The sequence below is a fragment of the Schistocerca nitens genome, chromosome 10 (assembly GCF_023898315.1).
Source record: "Schistocerca nitens isolate TAMUIC-IGC-003100 chromosome 10, iqSchNite1.1, whole genome shotgun sequence".
NCBI lineage: Eukaryota > Metazoa > Arthropoda > Insecta > Orthoptera > Acrididae > Schistocerca > Schistocerca nitens.
Window position 1 is genome coordinate 81,445,565 of NC_064623.1, and position 18,955 is coordinate 81,464,519.

An 18,955-nucleotide genomic window follows, 5' to 3' on the forward strand; every position below is an offset into this window, starting at 1 on the left:
ACTGATTTATGGACCTGCTCTCTCAGACTTTCTCGATGTCACTGATTTATGGACCTGCTCTCTCAGACTTTCTCGATGTCACTGATTTATGGACCTGCTCTCTCAGACTTTCTCGATGTCACTGATTTATGGACCTGCTCTCTCAGACTTTCTCGATGTCACTGATTTATCGACCTGCTCTCTCAGACTTTCTCAATGTCACTGATTTATGGACCTGCTCTCTCAGACTTTCTCGATGTCACTGATATATGGACCTGCTCTCTCAGACTTTCTCGATGTCACTGATTGACGGTACGCTTCTGGGTCTTCTGCTAATTTGTCCTTCCATTTTCTGCACAATATTTTGACGACCGATCCAGCCATCAGCTGTGAGATATGATGTTATGTGTACTAACTGCGAGAACTGTAATACTGTGCAGAAAACGGAAACAACAACTCGGTACAGCATCCAGAAGCAAAATATTCATTTTTGACCCACTTATTAGTTCTTTTCAACATATCAGTAGAAACTGCTTACAGTTACCAACTGTTCGTTCTTTTTCAAACGAATGATGCCAACAACTCAGTTCCAGCCAAAAACTGACCATCTCCTTTTTCCCTGTGGCGTTCAGATATACATAAGAAATGAAACACAGCCAGCAAGCTCTGACCGATCGTGCCGCAAGAAATGCGTTTCTATGACGTTATTGTGCGGACGGCATATCGTGGCAGTCGGCTGCGACCGTAACCAAGCGATGACTGTCCGAGGGGTGAGGGGCGGTGCAGGGAAGTAAGACCCGCCCCCTTCTCGGAGGGCTGCCACCTTACTTCTGCGATATGTGCTTTCACGAAAACAAATTGTTTTTCTTTATTGTATTTCGATTTCCCCCACCCCCATGGGGGAGGGGGGGGGGGCTCGGAGCAGCGTAATATGTCGCGCTACAGCCTACAGATAAAGTTAAAAAACATAATGAGGAGATATAACAATAAAAAGAGGTGATAAAACGGTGACTGTTTAAAACTGGTACATGGCGAAAAAGTTGTGAAGAAAACAGAAAAAACAAACAGGTCAGTAATGCTGATTAAAAAAACTTAGGAAACAGACAAGCACAATTAAAAAATACGGCGACAGTCTGGTTTCTGTTCGCAGCACTGTAAAAAGGGGACACACAACACTGAACACTCACAGAAAACAGTGCACAGAAAACAGTACGAAGGTATACGGGTATGGGGGGCCGCGGCAGGACCCGGACAGATGAAAGGAGAGGGGGGGGGAGGAAGAAGTCAGCCGATGGAGAGAGAGGGCACAGAAAAAGAGGGGGAGCAGGGCAGCCGGGTGAAAGGAGTGGGGAAGACGATGGAGGGGAAATAAAAAGGACTCAGGGGGAGAGAAAGGAGGCAATGAGTGGGTAGGTGGAGAAAAAACAGGATGTATGGAAGGGGATGAGGTGGAGGTAAGGATCATAGTTGATAGGAGGGATAAATGGTGGGAGAGAGGGCATCATCCGGGAGGGGGAGTTGATGGAAGCCACCTTGGGAAAGGAGGTGGGGGGGTGTAGAGGTGGAGGGTAGGGGGGACACAACGCTGAAGGCACGCCAGCGGGTGGGGGTTGGAGAGAAGAGGAGCAACCATGGGATGAGGGTGATCAAGTCAGCAGGAGGTGTTGAGGACGTGGACATGTTCGGGGAAAAGGAACAGATGGGGCAAACGAAAGCAAAGCTGACATAACGGTCATAACGAACCCTGATTCCTAGTCAGAGTAGCATTCGAATACCTTTATGCACCAGGATTAATCTTTTGACTCATTTCAAAATAAGAAAAAAAAAGAAGCCATTCACAGCACAAAGCAAATTGTAGTACACAGAGCCTTTGGTAGTGGCTACAGCGCAATTGTTTGCTGCAGTTGGCAGTGCTATTTTAGGCATGACCTCTACCATTAGCTAACGCAACCATAGTTGAAAACACTCCCCACCTGAAACTACCACGATATAGTGTCCACATGATACTATACTTGGTTCATCATAGGAATAAACCTGATGTAAACAAACAAACGGGGTGATTGGTTAGTAAAATGTTCAAATGGCTCTGAGCACTATGGGACTTAACTGCTGTGGTCATCAGTTCCCTAGAACTTAGAACTGCTTAAACCTAACTATCCTAAGGACATCACACACATCCATGCCCGAGGTAGGATTTGAACCTGCGACCGTAGCAGTCGCGCGGTTCCAAACTGTAGCGCCTAGAACCGCTCGGCCACCCGGACGGCGATTGGTTAGTAGCCGCAGCTCTCGTTCACTGGTGTTGTTCCGCTCTTAGAGGTAGGTCCTATTTATGTATTAGATACCATAGTAGGTCTACTATGTCACTCTAGATGAAACTTTAAGACATTCTGGGTATTAACAGCCACGGAATTCTCATTTCAAAAATCGTATACAGTCACTGTAAACGTAACTTATACTCTGATTGTCTCACTGTTCATAAGTACCGTGAAAATGGATGACACTCCTTCCTGACCCATGGTGAAACACGTGCGTGGAACACCGTTAATAGCGAGAAACAAGTGTTAATGTTTTCCACAAGATTATAAACAGAAATCTGCTTTGACATGTCTTGTGAAACATGTAATAAAAAAAGGCACGGCATATTAATCGTATGCGTTGCATACTCGGTAACGCTATAGGTTGAAAATCGTGTGAGCTGGTGGGCGGCGATTCAAAAAAGAATACATCCTCAACGGAAGTTACGTTCTCTGCACGGCCACAGACTCACCACGTAGGACAGCACGGCGACCCTACATCGACTTGATGGGACGACTTCCGGTTCATAAATTGGCAGTCTGTCTACCTACTGTGATCTGGAAGCAAGTGTGGTGAGATGTCAATAAGAATGTTTTGTCGTCCGGTGTGTCTGCGTTGTGGCACAAAGTTGTCAGTAATACACTGCCCACCAACCAGCGTTTAGCCGACATCCAACTCCTTGCCTCCCCCAACTGTGGCAGGTGTGGCGTGACCGATACCAGGGAACACCGCCTCCAGTGTCGCGCTGTTTCAGATGTGTGGAGGAAGGAGTTGCCAGTTAGTGAAGGCTCTCACCACTCGAACCACACTGGCCCACTAACAGTGTCGTTGCACTTGACTTTAAATATTTTCCGCCGGCAAAGCATAATATTGCTGTGTGGCTGTTAGGCCGTACCGTCTACGCCCTCATCGAGTGGAAAATTCATGGTTTATTTGACTTGAATCTGGCAACAGTTTTTGAAGACGAAAAATAGTGACAAACATCGTGAACTCTTTGCAAGTTCTTGTCAGCAGCATTACATCATGCGTATGTGATACTGCATCACACTTAATTTTTTATCGTGGTGAGCCCTTCCCATTCTTTCACCTGATCTTTCAGTCTGGCACTCGAGATTCGATGATTCACAGACTGATGTCATTCATTTTTAATACTTGATTAAGAAGAGGAAATTGAATTAGCTTTCTCTTAAAAGAGCACTAGGTAACAGGATGTGGTTCCAATTCGGGACAAATTTGAAAAAGAAAGAACAAAAAAAGAAAGAAATACACCGGTTCTCGTCCGACCACCGTGACAAGAACGAAAGAATAAAAAAGAAAAAGAAAAAAAAGAAAAAAGAAAAAGAAAAGACAAGTAAAAAGTGAACCGGTTCTCTTAAAAAAGGAAAAAGAATAATAAGTAAAAAACAAAGAAACAAAAAAGGAGAAACAAAAAGAAAAAACAAAAAAGAGAAAAAGAAGGAAAAAAGCTCGTTAAAGTCTTTTTTTTCGGTTTGAATACCTAAATCATTTAAATATGAAATTTATCAAATATACACTAATTAGCTCATACTTAACCATCATTTTCAAGCAAAATGCTCGTCTTCTAGATTCTAATTACATAACGCATGCAAAATTCTGGGTTTCATTGCCAATACAATTCTTAATCATCTAAATTTTATAAAAGATTGTTAAAGATGGTTGAAGTTGAGAAAACATTACACAATTAAATTTTTTGGAGAAAAATGAAAAATATGATATTCTGTTCGAATATTCCCATTGTTTTGTGGAAAGATGTAGTCTCACACGAGCCAGAGTGATAAGCGTAATAGAAACATGGAAAACTATAATTTTCAAGTGTCGAACACACGGTACAAATGCCGGTTTTTACACTTGGCTCCTTAACACTGCAATCTGAACCCAACAGAACTAATATGGAGCCAAGTTCAGGGATTTTTCGCGAGAAATAACAAGAAATTTAAGCTGCCAAACGTACTGGAACTAATGCTCGAAGCTTTCTGACACATCACTGCCTAACGATGGCGAAATGCGGAACAGCCCGTCACAAAAGAGGAAGAGGAGGAAACGTGGACTTTTTGGTGACTTGGGATTCTGTTGCTGATCGCCTAGTTATCAGCATAGAAGTAAATGTATTCCTCGGAGTCCGATATAGAAGGAGTTCAGAGTGAGCCGTGCTCACTCCCAACTATGCGTTTTCTTGAACTTGGCGGTCTATCTGTGTTTGGTTTCCCGCTGTTGTTGCAGTTATGCCATGGTTCTTCCTCCTTCTACTTGTGGCAGCAGCGATGTGTATCGATATTTGCACCGTGTTCCATCTTTGGTCTTGTGCATGTAGTTTCTGGCTAGGGGGTCTGTGGGAGCTGGTCGGTTGGTGCGGACCAGGGAGGATCTCCGTGCGGCGCAGTCGGCCGGGTCCGCTGGCGGTCCCAGCACAGTGTCAGACCGTGTGTGGAGCTGTCCGATCGCTACGAACTTCGTGGCTCACCGCCCCGGACATCAAAGTTGAGTGGTGTGTTAAGCACCCAAGCCACGTCCGTTCATGTTCTTCGTTTTGGTGGTTCGCTGTTGGGGAGCTTTCCCTCTGGGCAACACAGGGTGTTTGTAGTGGTGAAATCGAGCCGCTGTGCGGTTGAGTTAACTATATTGATTCACTACAATTCAAGTGCACCAGCGGAACTTCCTGCCTTGTGGCTGTTAGTGTCCTGGTTACCTGCCCTGGCCACTGACGTAAATTCAGGCAGTGCTCTTTTTTGGTGAAGTTAACTATATTACCTTATTTCCAATTCAAGTGTACAAGCGGAGTTTTCTGCCTTGTGGCCGTTAGAGTTCCTGTTACCTGGCCTGGCCACTAACGTAATTTCAGGCAGCGCCCTTTCCTCACCTGTTGTTGCTGTCCAACAAGGTGTGTAGTTCAAATGGTTCAAATGGCTCTGAGCACTATGGGACTCAACATCTTAGGTCATAAGTCCCCTAGAACTTAGAACTACTTAAACCTAACTAACCTAAGGACATCACACACACCCATGCCCGAGGCAGGATTCGAACCTGCGACCGTAGCAGTCCCGCGGTTCCGGACTGCAGCGCCAGAACCGCACGGCCACCGCGGCCGGCGGAAGGTGTGTAGTTTTGACAGCTTAATACATATTTCATTGTGGATAATTACGTCCATAAGAGTTTGGTCTTTGAGTTTTTATATACCGATTGGTGGCGAGCAAATCGTTTGGTCCATTGGTCTGTGACTGTCTCTTAGTTGGGTTACCGAAGGATCAAGTGTAGTTGGGACCACTACCTGTCCCAACTAAGTGAATGTTAATGTTTTTGGGGCAGCCCCCTCCCCCCTGCCCCCCTGGAGGCATCTGAGTGCCGTTGTCTATACTGTCCTTTTCATGGGTGTTTAATGGTCTGTTGGTAATCTATTATAGCCAATTTTATTGTGTATAAATTAATTTATGTAAATCAGTTGTGAGCCTTCAGCTGCTTAAAACCTTATTCTTAAATTTAGTTATTGCGTTGCTTTTTCATTTTGTGTGCATTCGACAATTGAAAATTTATAGATTAAGGTATTTTTGAATTTTTGGAAAATCAGCTGTGGGCCTTCAGCCGCTTGAAGCCTTATTCTCAAAATTTCCCCTTAAGCGAAAACATTGCGGTCTTCTGTCTTAAAAGATTATGGTAATGTATTTTAAAATTTTGAAATTTAATTGTGGCTTTCAGCCGTTTGTATTGCACCTTGCATATGTTTGTTCTATGTACTTTTGCCTTGAGGCTTTCCACCTAGCTGTGATATATATGTATGTATTTTAATTATTTTATTTGCTATTTTAACTGCATTTTTATCTGGTTGATTTTTAACATTTCTTGTTTGGAGGCCTTCAGCCGTGAAAGATTTGGAGTTTGAGACTCGTAAACGTTCGGCTATGTGCCCCTTTGCTTGTAAATGTGTCATTAAATTACAATGAATTACAATTTTAAGGTGAAACTGACCCCAACCTTATTTGGCCCTTTCCACAGTCCTAATCACCTGGTCAGCCCAGCGGGTCGATCACAGAGATTACCAGACGACTGACTGTAATACGTTCAGCGGCTTCAAATGGAACCCATAACTCACACAGAAAAATTACGCTTCTTAAAGTCAGGAATTTTCATCACTCTTGATTTTAATTACAATACCATGTTATCTAGAGAGCGTCTTATGTTTTCCGTCTGGTCACCTAAGAAGTGTATCGCCTGTGTTTTACCCTATATTATTTCCTTCTGTTGCAAAATTAAATGACATTAAAGACTATATTGATCTCTGCTCGTCTCTTTTTACACCTTTACTACAACTGTTCACATCACTCCATGTTAGCTGGACCAGGTTGCTGGCTAGTGATCTCAAGGGTTAAATGCGCCAGTAAAGCATAAAACATACCCTCATTGTCGGACGTAGCTGTACTCGAAACAGCTTGCCTTCCGCTCCACGTGAAACGAAATCCAATGAGGTTCCAGCAAACGGGGAAGAATACACAGCGTAATGCTTACAAGAGGTTTATTGCTCTGGAAATGGAAATGAGCTTTTGGCGTCATTGGCCGGGAGGCCCCTTGCGGGGCAGGTCCGGCCGCCTTGGTGCAGGTCTTATTACATTCGATGCCACAGTGGGCGACGTGCGCGCAGGATGGGGATGGAATGATGATGAAGACAACACAACACCCAGTCCCTGAGCGGAGAAAATCTCCGACCCAGCCGGGAATCGAACCCGGGCCCGGAGGACGGCAACCCGTCACGCTGACCATTCATCTATCGGGGCGGAGAGGTTTTTCCATATGATGAACAGAGTATACAGGGTGTTACAGAAAGGTACGGCCAAACTTTCAGGAAACATTCCTCACACACAAATAAAGAAAAGATGTTACGTGGTCATGTGTCCCGAAACGCTTAATTTCCATGTTAGAGCTCATTTTAGTTTCGTCAGTATGTACTGTACTTCCTCGATTCACCGCCAGTTGGCCCAATTGAAGGAAGGTAACGTTGACTTCGGTGCTTGTGTTGACATGCGACTCGTTGCTCTACAGTACTAGCATCAAGCACATCAGTACGTAGCATCAACAGGTTAGTGTTCATCACGAATGTGGTTTTGCAGTCAGTGCTATGTTTACAAATGCGGAGTTGGCAGATGCCCATTTGATGTATGGATTAGCACGGGGCAATAGCCGTGGCGCGGTACGTTTGTATCGAGACAGATTTCCAGAACGGAGGTGTCCCGACAGGAAGACGTTCGAAGCAATTGATCGGCGTCTTAGGGAGCACGGAACATTCCAGCCTATGACTCGCGACTGGGGAAGACCTAGAACGACGAGGACACCTGCAATGGACGAGGCAATTCTTCGTGCAGTTGACGATAACCCTAATGTCAGCGTCAGAGAAGTTGCTGCTGTACAAGGTAACGTTGACCACGTCACTGTATGGAGAGTGCTACGGGAGAACCAGTTGTTTCTGTACCATGTACAGCGTGTGCAGCCACTATCAGCAGCTGATGGGCCTCCACGGGTACACTTCTGCGAATGGTTCATCCAACAATGCGTCAATCCTCATTTCAGTGAAAATGTTCTCTTTACGGATGAGACTTCATTCCAACGTGATCAAATTGTAAATTTTCACAATCAACATGTGTGGGTTGACGAGAATCCGCACGCAATTGTGCAATCACAACACAGATTTTCTGTGAACGTTTGGGCAGGCATTGTTGGTGATGTCTCGATTGGGCCCCATGTTCTTCCACCTACTCTCAATGGAGCACGTTATCATGATTTCATACGGGATACTCTACCTGTGCTGCTAGAACATGTGCCTTTACAAGTACGACACAACATGTGGTTCATGCACGATGGAGCTCCTGCACATTTCAGTCGAAGTGTTCGTACGCTTCTCAAGAACAGATTCGGTGACCGATGGATTGGTAGAGGCGGACCAATTCCGTGGCCTCCACGCTCTCCTGACCTCAACCCTCTTGACTGTCATTTATGCGGGCATTTGAAAACTCTTGTCTACGCAACCCCGGTACCAAATGTAGAGACTCTTCGTGCTCGTATTGTGGACGGCTGTGATACAATACGCCATTCTCCAGGGCTGCATCAGCGCATCAGGGATTCCATGCGACTGAGGGTGGGTGCATGTATCCTCGGTAACGGAGGACATTTTGAACATTTCCTGTAACAAAGTGAAGTCACGCTGGTACGTGCTGTTGCTGTGTGTTTCCATTCCATGATTAATGTGATTTGAAGCATGGAAATTAAGCGTTTCCGGACACATGTCCACATAACATATTTTCTTTCTTTGTGTGTGAGGAATGTTTCCTGAAAGTTTGGCCGTACCTTTTTGTAACACCCTGTAGACAAGTCCTCAAGGTCTCGTAGTGAACAGTCTGATGGGTCCTCCTCTCCTTACTACGACCAGTACAAGTGCAGCGCTATTGCGGTAGGCCTACTCACTCTTGGTGAGCCGCAGCTGGCAGGGTTTGCCCTCAAATATGGACAGCGGCACCACGTTGGGTCCGCAGCGGTCCCCCATCACAGCAGGCAGCAGCAGGCAGAGGGCGGACAGCGCTAGACACGTCGCCAACATGCTGCGGGAACACACACACGCAACACGCCGTGAGTAGCTAGTCGCTAGGGTAGCTGCTTCGTTAGCAAGTAGCTTAGCTAGTCGGTTCTCTCATAATTGGATTTCGGGTCGTGCCCGGCCAGACAATCACAGGAGATACGAGGGCTATCCACAAAATACATTACGTTTTCATTTCTGTACGTTAGGGGCGGGGCTAGCGCGGCCATCTTGGTGTCATTGCATTCCGCCGCTCAGTCGGCATCCTGTCGTGCTAGTGAGAGGTTCGTGCTGTACTCCGTTGAGTTACTGTGACAGTTTGAAAAGTCAGCGTTAATTGAAAATGCCGCGAAGTGTGAAGTGCGTGCTGTAATAAGGTTTCTGACTGCAAAAAACAGTACACCGATAGAAATCTATCGGCAGCTTTGTGAAGTGTATGGGGACAACATAATCACTGAAGGTGGAGTGCGTCAATGGGTCAAAAAATTTAAAAATGGCCGAACTAACGTTCACGACGAAGAGCGAAGTGGAAGACCCAACATAGTGACTGCCGATCTTGTCGAAAAAGTCGATGCCGCCGAAAACCGTAATTTCACAATAACGGAACTCACAATAACGGAACTCTCTATGAGTTTTCCACAAATTTCACGAAGTTTTTTGCACGAAATCATTACCGAAAAGCTTGGTTACCACAAGTGTTGTGCAAGATGGATACCAAAAATCTTGACAGAGATTCACAAAAGTCAGCGAATGGCTGCAGTGTTAACATTTTTGGACGCTTACGAGAAAGATGGCGACTCATTACTCGATCGCATCGTTACTGGTGACGAAACATGGGTTAAGCATGTGAACTGCGAGACAAAATTGCAGTCAATGCAGTGGGGGCACACAAATTCCCCCCAAAAACGCAAGAAATGCATGCAGACAATGTCGGCAAGGAAGGTGATGGCGACTGTCTTTTGGGACAGAAAAGGTGTGATTTTTGAGGATTTCCTGGAAAGAGGCACTACAATAAACTCTCAAAGGTATTGCCAAACTCTGCACAACCTCAGAAGAGCAATACAAAACAAGCGCAGGGGAAAGTTGGGCTCAAAGATCTTGCTGATTCACGACAACGCCCGGGCCCACACGGCAAATGCCACTCGTGAAGTTCTCGAATCTTTCAAGTGGGAGTTGTTTCCTCATCCGCCGTACAGTCCCGACCTGGCACCGAGCGACTTCCACTTATTCCCAGCAATGAAGAAGTGGTTGGCTATGCAGCGTTTTGATGACAACGCACAGCTTCAAGAAGAGGTAACCACGTGGTTGAAGGCGCAGGCGGCCGAATTTTACGACGAAGGAATTTCCAAGCTCGTCCATCGCTACGATAAGTGCCTTAATTTAAATGGCAACTATGTAGAAAAGTAGTATTTAAGTGTGGCTTTCATATGTATATAATACAATATTTTTCCAATACTTTATTTTTAATTACAAAACGTAATGTACTTTGTGGATAGCCCTCGTATTATATTACAAGAGGTTTTGTCAATTTATGGTAGACATTATGAAGTCGTACCCTGATACGACGTAACGCAGGATTAACAGAGGACTGATCCGACATAAAACAAGATTTACAACTAGAGTATACGAAAACGAGACTAAAATGGAACACAAGAGATACACTGGTAGTATACTATAAAAATCGTCCTGTGGAACATAGTAAGAACCGGTGAAACTTCCCCATTGTATGCAAAGAATGACAATGCTGGAAAAACTCTTACGTTATTTGATTTTCACACAGCTGAGCAAAACAGAACGTACTCAGACAGATCTCTCTTTACTTAGTCTGATCATCACTAAACTGACACACGATATTTTTTAGCGCAACGCAATCTGACTTTCAATAATCCCTACAAAAGAATGGCCCTGACTAACAATAACCTATACCTTTCATGAATCACTTACCTCACAAAAATCTTCGTTACTCGGACTACTGCAATACAACGAGCGCCAAAACTGCCAAATAAATAAAAGATTTTACCTACTGAAGGCACCAACTACCGATAGGCATAGTTAGCGTATTTTGATAGAGAACAAACAATGTATTTACCTTAATAGTGTTCAAAAGTCATAATATATATCAGTTCATGACATCCAGTCTTACAAATTTCCTTTTTCTGCTATGTAAGTAGACTGTTTAGGTTTTTATGTTGATAACGCCACGTAGTGCTCTGTATGAAAATCACTGACTGTGCTGCGTGCAGTCAGTAGCTGGTTGGACTCATTTTTGGAATATTCGCTTGTGTAGTGTTGGGCAGTTGGATGTGAACAGCGCGTAGCGTTGGGCAGTTGGAGGTGAGCCGCCAGCAGTGGCGGATGTGGAGAAAGAGATGCCAGAGTTTTGAGAGGTTACTATGAGCGGACGATCTGGACGTGTGTCCATCAGAAAAAGGAAATTTGTAAGACTGGATGTCATGAACTGATACATATACATTATGGCTTTTGAACACTATTAAGGTAAATACACTGTTTGTTCTCTATCAAAATCTTTGACTTGCTAAGTATGCCTATCAGCAGTTAGTGCCTTCCGTAGTTAGAATCTTTTATTTAGCTGGCAGTTTTGGCGCTCGCTGTATTGCAGTAGTTCGAGTAACGAAGATTTTTGTGAGGTAAGTGTTTCATGAAAGATATAGGTTATTGTTAGGGCCATTCTTTTGTAGGGACTATTGAAAGTCAGATTGCGTTGCGCTATAAATATTGTGTCAGTTTAGTGATGTACAGACTAAGTAAAGAGATAACTGAGTACGTTCAGTTTTGCTCAGCTGTGTGAAAATCAAATAACGTAAGAGTTTTTCCAGCACTGTCATTCTTTACATACAAATGGGAAGTGTCACTGGTAAATCACCGTTTGTACACATTTGGGATATCCCCAGTTCAGTTCACATTAACATCTATACAAGCTGTTTCCATAAAAGCGTAAAAAAATTTAACGGGACATCCTATGCTCCAATGAACAATTTGAGGTAGAGAACCTGGGGTCGGAGAAGCCAGCTTAAGAAGATAATAGGAATAAAATCACGTTACTGTGTACAATTTTTATTTACATTAGTTACAGTTAAATACAAATACCATCACTGACACAACGAACGTACAACTTGTTCTGTACCTTTGCCGAAACTGACGACCATCAACCTCAATGCAAGCATGATGTCGGCGAACGAGATCTGACGCACCGTGACAAATATCCCTTCTGTATTTCGAATCATATCACAGGCAACTACAATTCTGGCAAATAATTCCATCTCCGTATCAAAAAAATGGCTCTGAGCACTATGGGACTCAACTTCTGAGGTCATTAGTCCCCTAGAACTTAGAACTAGTTAAACCTAACTAACCTAAGGACATCACACACATCCATGCCCGAGGCAGGATTCGAACCTGCGACCGTAGCGGTCTCGCGATTCCAGACTGCAGCGCCCAGAACCGCACGGCCACTTCGACCGGCCATCTCCGTATCCACTGGGCTCTCATACACAAGTAGGTTTAGATATCGACATAAGAAATAATCAAGGGGATTCAGGTCAGGTGACCTCTCAGGCCATGGAAGAGGACCTCCCCTTGCACTCCAACGACCTGGAAATACAGCACTGAGATGGTTGCGGACATCCAAACTGAAGTGAGGCGCGCACCATCGTGTTGCATCCACATCCTCTCACGAACAGCCAAGAGTACGTTCTCGAACAACTCAGGTAGAACTCTTTGCACGATCGAGCACCTGTTCATAACGCACGGTGTGTGGCGGTGTAATAAGTAACGTCCCTGTAATGGACTGGCGTGCACGGAGTCCTGACCTGAATCCTATGGAACACCTTTTGGATGTTTTCGAACGCCGACTTCGTGCCAGCCTCACCGACCGACATCGATACCTCTTCTCAGTACAGCACTCCGTGAAGAATGGGCTGCCATTCCCCAAGAAACCTTGCAGCACCTGACTGAACGTATGCCTGCGAGCGTGGAAGCTGTCGTCAAGGCGAAAGGGCGGGCCAACACCATACTGACTTCCAGCATTACCAGCATTAATGCCACGTGTTCGGATACCTTTGATCACATAGCGTACGTAGCCAAAGAGATCCACTGCTGTTCGATTATGTCATTAACGTCAAATCACTGGAAACAATAACGTCTGTTAAATACATAGCAGTGACCATCCAGACAGAGAAAGAGGAAGGAAGAGGGAGAGAGAGAGAGAGAGAGAGAGAGAGAGAGAGAGAGAGCGAGAAAGAGAGGCTCTCAATGGCGAGATTTTCAGCGTCCTTACGAAAACTAGTAGAAACGAACATGATTAAAATGTTTAAAATATTATCAAACAAGGAAGTGTGTGTCCGACATGCGCACCTCCCAACTTCAATCGCGGTCAGCCGCACAACTATTCCATCTCAGATCCTTTAAGATAGACCACATATGACCAGACGGTCTAAAATGAAACACAAGCAAAACAAGAGGAAGGCTAAAAGAACTGCACATAAATATGAGGCTGCCTGAGTACTTACAGCTAGGAGGGGAGGGGGGGGGGAGGAGGGGCGAGCACCCAGTCTCACAACATATTAAAAGTTCCTTCCTAAAATTTTAGGAAACAAATCGAACACTACACAGAACCATGAAAGTCGTGCGAGTCGTGCTGAGTCCAACGTGACATGTCACAAAAATAATGTAGAGTTTCATGCCACTGCACGCTTATTTATACTAACAAGGGAGTATACTCAAGAGTAAATAAACGACTTTCATGAAACTGGCGAGTTTGTGGAGGAGGCAAAACAATAAAAACTTGTTTTCTTTTTGTTTGTGCCCAGTTTCACTTATAAGGAGTAAAACACAAACCTTAAGGTTATTTGGCATATGAGGTTTAAAGGGATTAACTTCCAAACGATGATATATAAAAATATTTATCATACAAAGGCTGCTATCAAATTAACTTTCTTAATGCTTGTATAAGCAACTTTTGTAATAATTTGAAATTTTGCTTAATATCCCACCACCATTAATTTATTAATTTAGAGAAATGAAAACTTTTGTTATAACATAAAGCAGCTTTCGAGCCTCAGACATCCAAGTGTAATAAAGCTGGTTTCTGAAATACTATTCTTGGAAAGTAAGCGCTTCACAAGGTCCTGTCAGATTATTTTCAACATATCAATTAAAACATTAAATCATTCATCATTATTATTATTATTTATTTTGCGTACATTCATTTTATGTTTTAAATTTTTATTTTACGTTTTATTTTCATGGTTCTTTCGATTTTTAGTTTACCATTCCACATATGTGGATTTAGTTAACATTATGATACAAAATCATTGCAATATAGATAATCTGTGAAGAAATGCTTAAAACATAACGTTTTTATACCATGCATCTAAAATGAACGAAATTTCTTCATATAATATACACGACGATGACACAATACAAAACAGAATTCAGCAGAATTTCATATACTTTCGGGTCATCCTCTAAATATCCTGATTTGTGTCAGGCATGTATCGGTACATTCGTAAGAGCTGGAGAAGAGAATTGATTACTAGTGACTGCAGCTTGGTTACATTGTTTCGAGATTGACGTCGTCCTCATACAATAAAACTAGATTCGAAAATATTCTCACAACATTCTTATAACACCGAAAACCGTCTATGTTCCAGAGCTCTATCTCTTTCGTCGGGTCATACAGGATCACCAGATGAAAAAATTTCTTGATCTTGGGTACAACGCTCAGAATGGATTTTTCACACTGACCACCTGCCTTTTCATAGTTTTAGAAGAAGCTAATGGTGGTTTTGGACTGAGCATTCGAGATTCTCTTTTCGAACCCCCAGATGGCGTTGTGACAGCATCGAAATCTAGTAAAAAAGCGTCTGGCCAGATCAAAAGTTATTTGAAAGATGTCGTCCTTCCCAATTAGAGAGAAATATTGTATTATTGTTAGATTCTTCGGGTGGTCAGTGGGAAAGAACCGTGTAGGACATCGTATCTGAGGACAAGGAACTGGTTCATCTGGTGATCCCAAAGGATTCACAAGCAGACGTACAGCCATGAGGCATACACTGCTTTCGATGTTGGGAGAACTTCTGCGAGAAGCTTTCAAGATCTAGTTCTGTTGAATGATTACGACGTCAATCTTCATTTGAGAAACGACATAATGGAGCGGCGTGCAGAAGTAAAATCTGTGGGCAAGTTTGCTATCGCCTGGTCTGAAAATAAAAGACACTCTAGTAAATTGTGGCCCACCGCAATCTACACTCGACAAGCACCTCGCATTGGAGGGTACTCTAGACGCATCAAGGAGCCATGAGTCTCAGGACTGAGGCCTATACGAAGACGAGTAAGGAGGACCTCGTCCCGCCTGCATAGCTGGAAGGTGCGCCACGGCCAAGCGATCGACTTCACCAGGAGCAGAGTGTTTTCTGTAACTGCCAGCCACCCTTCTTCCCATATATCTACGACTATGTGATACTACTTTGAGATAGGGGCACCAGTATTAGAATCAGACTTTAAAAGAGCTTTGGATGACTTAAGATCAATCAAAGCAGAAGGGACAGATAACATTCCATTACAATTTCTAAAGTCATTGGGGGAAGTGGCAATAAAGCGACTGTTCACGTTGGCGTGTAGAATATATGAGTCTGGCGGCATAGCATCTGAATTTCGGAAAAGCGTCATCCACACAATTCCGAAGATGGCAAGTGCGAGAATTACTGCACAACAGCTCATGCATCCAAATTGCTTACAGGAATAATATACAGAAGAATGGAAAAAAAATTAAGGATGCGCTTGATGACGATTAGTTTGGCTTTAGGAAAGGTGAAGGCACGAGAGAGGCAATTCTGACGTTGTGGTCAGTAATGGAAGCAAGACTAAAGAAATTCAAGATATGTTCATAGGATTTGTCGATCTGGAAAAAGCGTTCGACAATATAAAATGGTGCGAGGTGTTCGAAATTCTGAGAAAAGTAGGAAAATCATGTAGGGAAAGACGGGTCATATACAATATGTACAATAGCCAAGAGGGAATAATAAGAGTGGACGACCTAGAACGAAGTGCTCGTATTAAGAAGGGTGAGGTGGAGGTTCGAGTCCTCCCTCGGGCATGGGTGTGTGTGTTTGTCCTTAGAATAATGTATGTTAAGTAGTGTGCAAGATTAGGTTTAAAATGGTTCAAATGGCTCTGAGCACTATGCGACTTAACTTCTGACGTCATCAGTCGCCTAGAACTTAGAACTAATTAAACCTAACTAACCTAAGGACATCACACACATTCATGCCCGAGGCAGGATTCGAACCTGCGACCGCAGCGGTCGCTCGGTTCCAGACTGTAGCGCCTAGAACCGCACGGCCACTCCAGCCGGCTGTAAGATTAGGGACTGATGACCTTAGCAGTTAAGTCCCATAAGATTTCACACATATTTGAACAAAAAGGATGTAAGTCAAGGATGTAGCCTTTCGCCCCTACTGTTCAATCTGTACATCGAGGAATCAACGATGGAAATAAAAGAAATATTCACTAGTGGAATTAAAATTCAATGTGACAAGATATCAATGATACGATTCGCTGATTACATTGCTATCCTGAGTGAAACTGATGAACAGTTACATGATCTGCTGAACTGAATGAACAGTCTAATGAGTACAGAGTATGGATTGAGAGTAAATCGAAGAATGACGAAGGTAATGAGAAGTAGTAGAAATGAGAACAGCGAGAAACTTAATATCAGGACTGATGGTCACGAAGTAGATGAAGTTAAGTAATTCTGCTACTTTTGCAGTGAAATAACCAATGACGGACAGAGGAAGGAGGACATCAAAATCAGACTAGCATTGGGAACAAGGGCATTCCTGGCCAGGAGAAGTCTACTAATATCAAACACCCGCCTTAATTTGAGGAAGAAATTACTGGAGTACAGGTAGTGAAACATGGGCTGTTGGAAAACCGGAACAAAAGAGAATCGAAGCATTTGAGAATTGGTGCTTTAGACGAATGTTGAAAATTAGGTGGACTGATAAGGTAAGGAATGAGGAGGTTCTGCGCAGAATCGGAGAGGAAACGAATATGTGGAAAACCCCGATAAGGAGAAGGGACAGAATGACAGTACATCAGTTAAGACATCAGGGAATGACTCCCTTTGTACTAGAGGGATCTGTAGAGGGAAAAAACTGTAGAGGAAGACAGAGATTGGAATACATCCAGCAAATAATTGGTGATGTAGGCTGCAAGTGCTACTCTGGGATGAGGTTGGCACAGGAGAGTATTTGTGGTGGGCCACATCAAACTAGTCAGAAGAGTGATGAACAAAAAAGAAAAAAAAGGTACGTCACCAGTGACGTAGTAACACGTAGGGGCATGGCGCACTAAACTAACTGATTAACACGACACGTCTCTTTGACTGCTACATCTGATTCTTCATTTCCATCAACACTCATTAGCCCAACAAACTGCCGGCCGTGGTGGCCGAGCGGTTCTAGGCGCTTCAGTTCGGAACCGCGCAACTGCTACGGTCGCAGGTTCGAATCCTGCCTCGGGCATGGATGTGTGTGATGTCCTTAGGTTAGTTAGGTTTAAGTAGTTCTAAGTTCTAGGGGACTGATGACCTCAGATGTTAAGTTCCATAGTTTTGAGAGCCATTTGAACCATATGAACCCACCAAAGTGTCACCTCCTTCCCCAGCCTTTGTTGATGGAGAACGGCGTCGTTGATGCTCTGGACTACTAACAACCCAGGGCGACCTGAAGTGGAATGATCCCGTAAGAAGCCGGCAGGGGTGGCCGAGTGGTTCTAGGCACTACAGTCTGGAACCGTGCGACCGCTACGGTTGCAGGTTCGAATCCTGCCTCGGGCATGGATGTGTGTGATGTCCTTAGGTTAGTTAGGTTTAAGGAGTTCTAGGGGACTGATGACCTCCGCAGTTAAGTCCCGTAGTGCTCAGAGCCATTTGAACCATTTGAACCATTTTGATCCCGTAAGAGTAGTTGTTGGAGGAGCAATTGACAGACTGAGCTTGAAACGTCCCCTTTGAACAATTTATACACTACTGTGCTTATACTGACACACAAAATTTTTTAGCGCAACGCAATCTGACTTTCACAAAATCCCTACAAAAGAATGGCCCTGACTAACATTAAACTATACCTTTCACAAATCACTTACCTCACAAAAATCTTCGTTTCTCCCACTACTGCAATACAGCAAGCGCCACTACTGCCAGCTAAATAAAAGATTCAAACTATGGAAGGCACTAACTACTGATAGGGATAGTTAGCAAATGAAAGATATTAATAGAGAACAAACAATGTATTTACCTTGATATCATCATATATATAGCAGTTCATGACGAATTACAAAACTCCGCCATCTCTCTCCCCACGTCCACCACTGCTGGCGGCTCACCTCCAACTGCCCAACGCTACGCGCTGTTCACAGCCAGCTGCCTAACACTACAATGGCGAGTATTACAACAATGCAAAGCAGCCACAGACTGCACACCGCACAGCCAGTGATTTTCTATACAGAGGTGGCGTTACCAATAAAAAAACCTAAACAGCCTACTTACAAGCTATTCTGGGGAATCCAAAGGATCCAGAATGGAGCCGCTTTCAAAACACTTATCTGCCATATTACTCGGTACAGTACTACCCTTAATAACGAAAGAGGGATAAAAAATCAAATGACGAGCGGAACGTTTCCTCATCGGTTCGTTTAGTAGGCGCGAAAGCGCTAAAGAAAGTGTCGAACAAACTGCAGTGGCAGACGCTACTAGAGAGGTGTTGTGCTTCACGGGATATTTGCTGCCGAACGTTTTTAAGATATTGCCGCCATTTCACTAAAAGTTAATGTTCATTTACTTAACAAAATCATGATTCCGGCTTCATAGCCATTCTCATGTGTAACCTGAAATGTCCCAAATATACTACATTGTTAAATGAAATGTCAATTTGTTTTCGCTTTATCGTAATTCCATCCCCCTTCTCCATGTGGGCAGGGGGTGGTCCGTCAGCTGTATAACTTTCCACTCTTCAGGCAAGAGTTGTAAAAAAATATAACATAGACGGAGACAAGTATTAAAAGGCGAAAAATGTACAA

At 43.8% G+C, this 18,955-nt stretch overlaps 1 protein-coding gene across 1 annotated transcript in view; it reads right to left on the minus strand.

Annotated features, from left to right (window-relative positions):
- Nucleotides 1-18,955, minus strand: part of LOC126210520 (peroxidase-like) — a 138,703-nt gene that overhangs the window by 114,977 nt on the left and 4,771 nt on the right. The window contains exon 2 of the mRNA XM_049939767.1: nucleotides 8,743-8,876. Within this exon, the coding sequence (XP_049795724.1) occupies nucleotides 8,743-8,875 (133 nt within the window). The 5' untranslated portion in view covers nucleotide 8,876. The remainder of the gene's footprint in view (nucleotides 1-8,742; nucleotides 8,877-18,955) is intronic.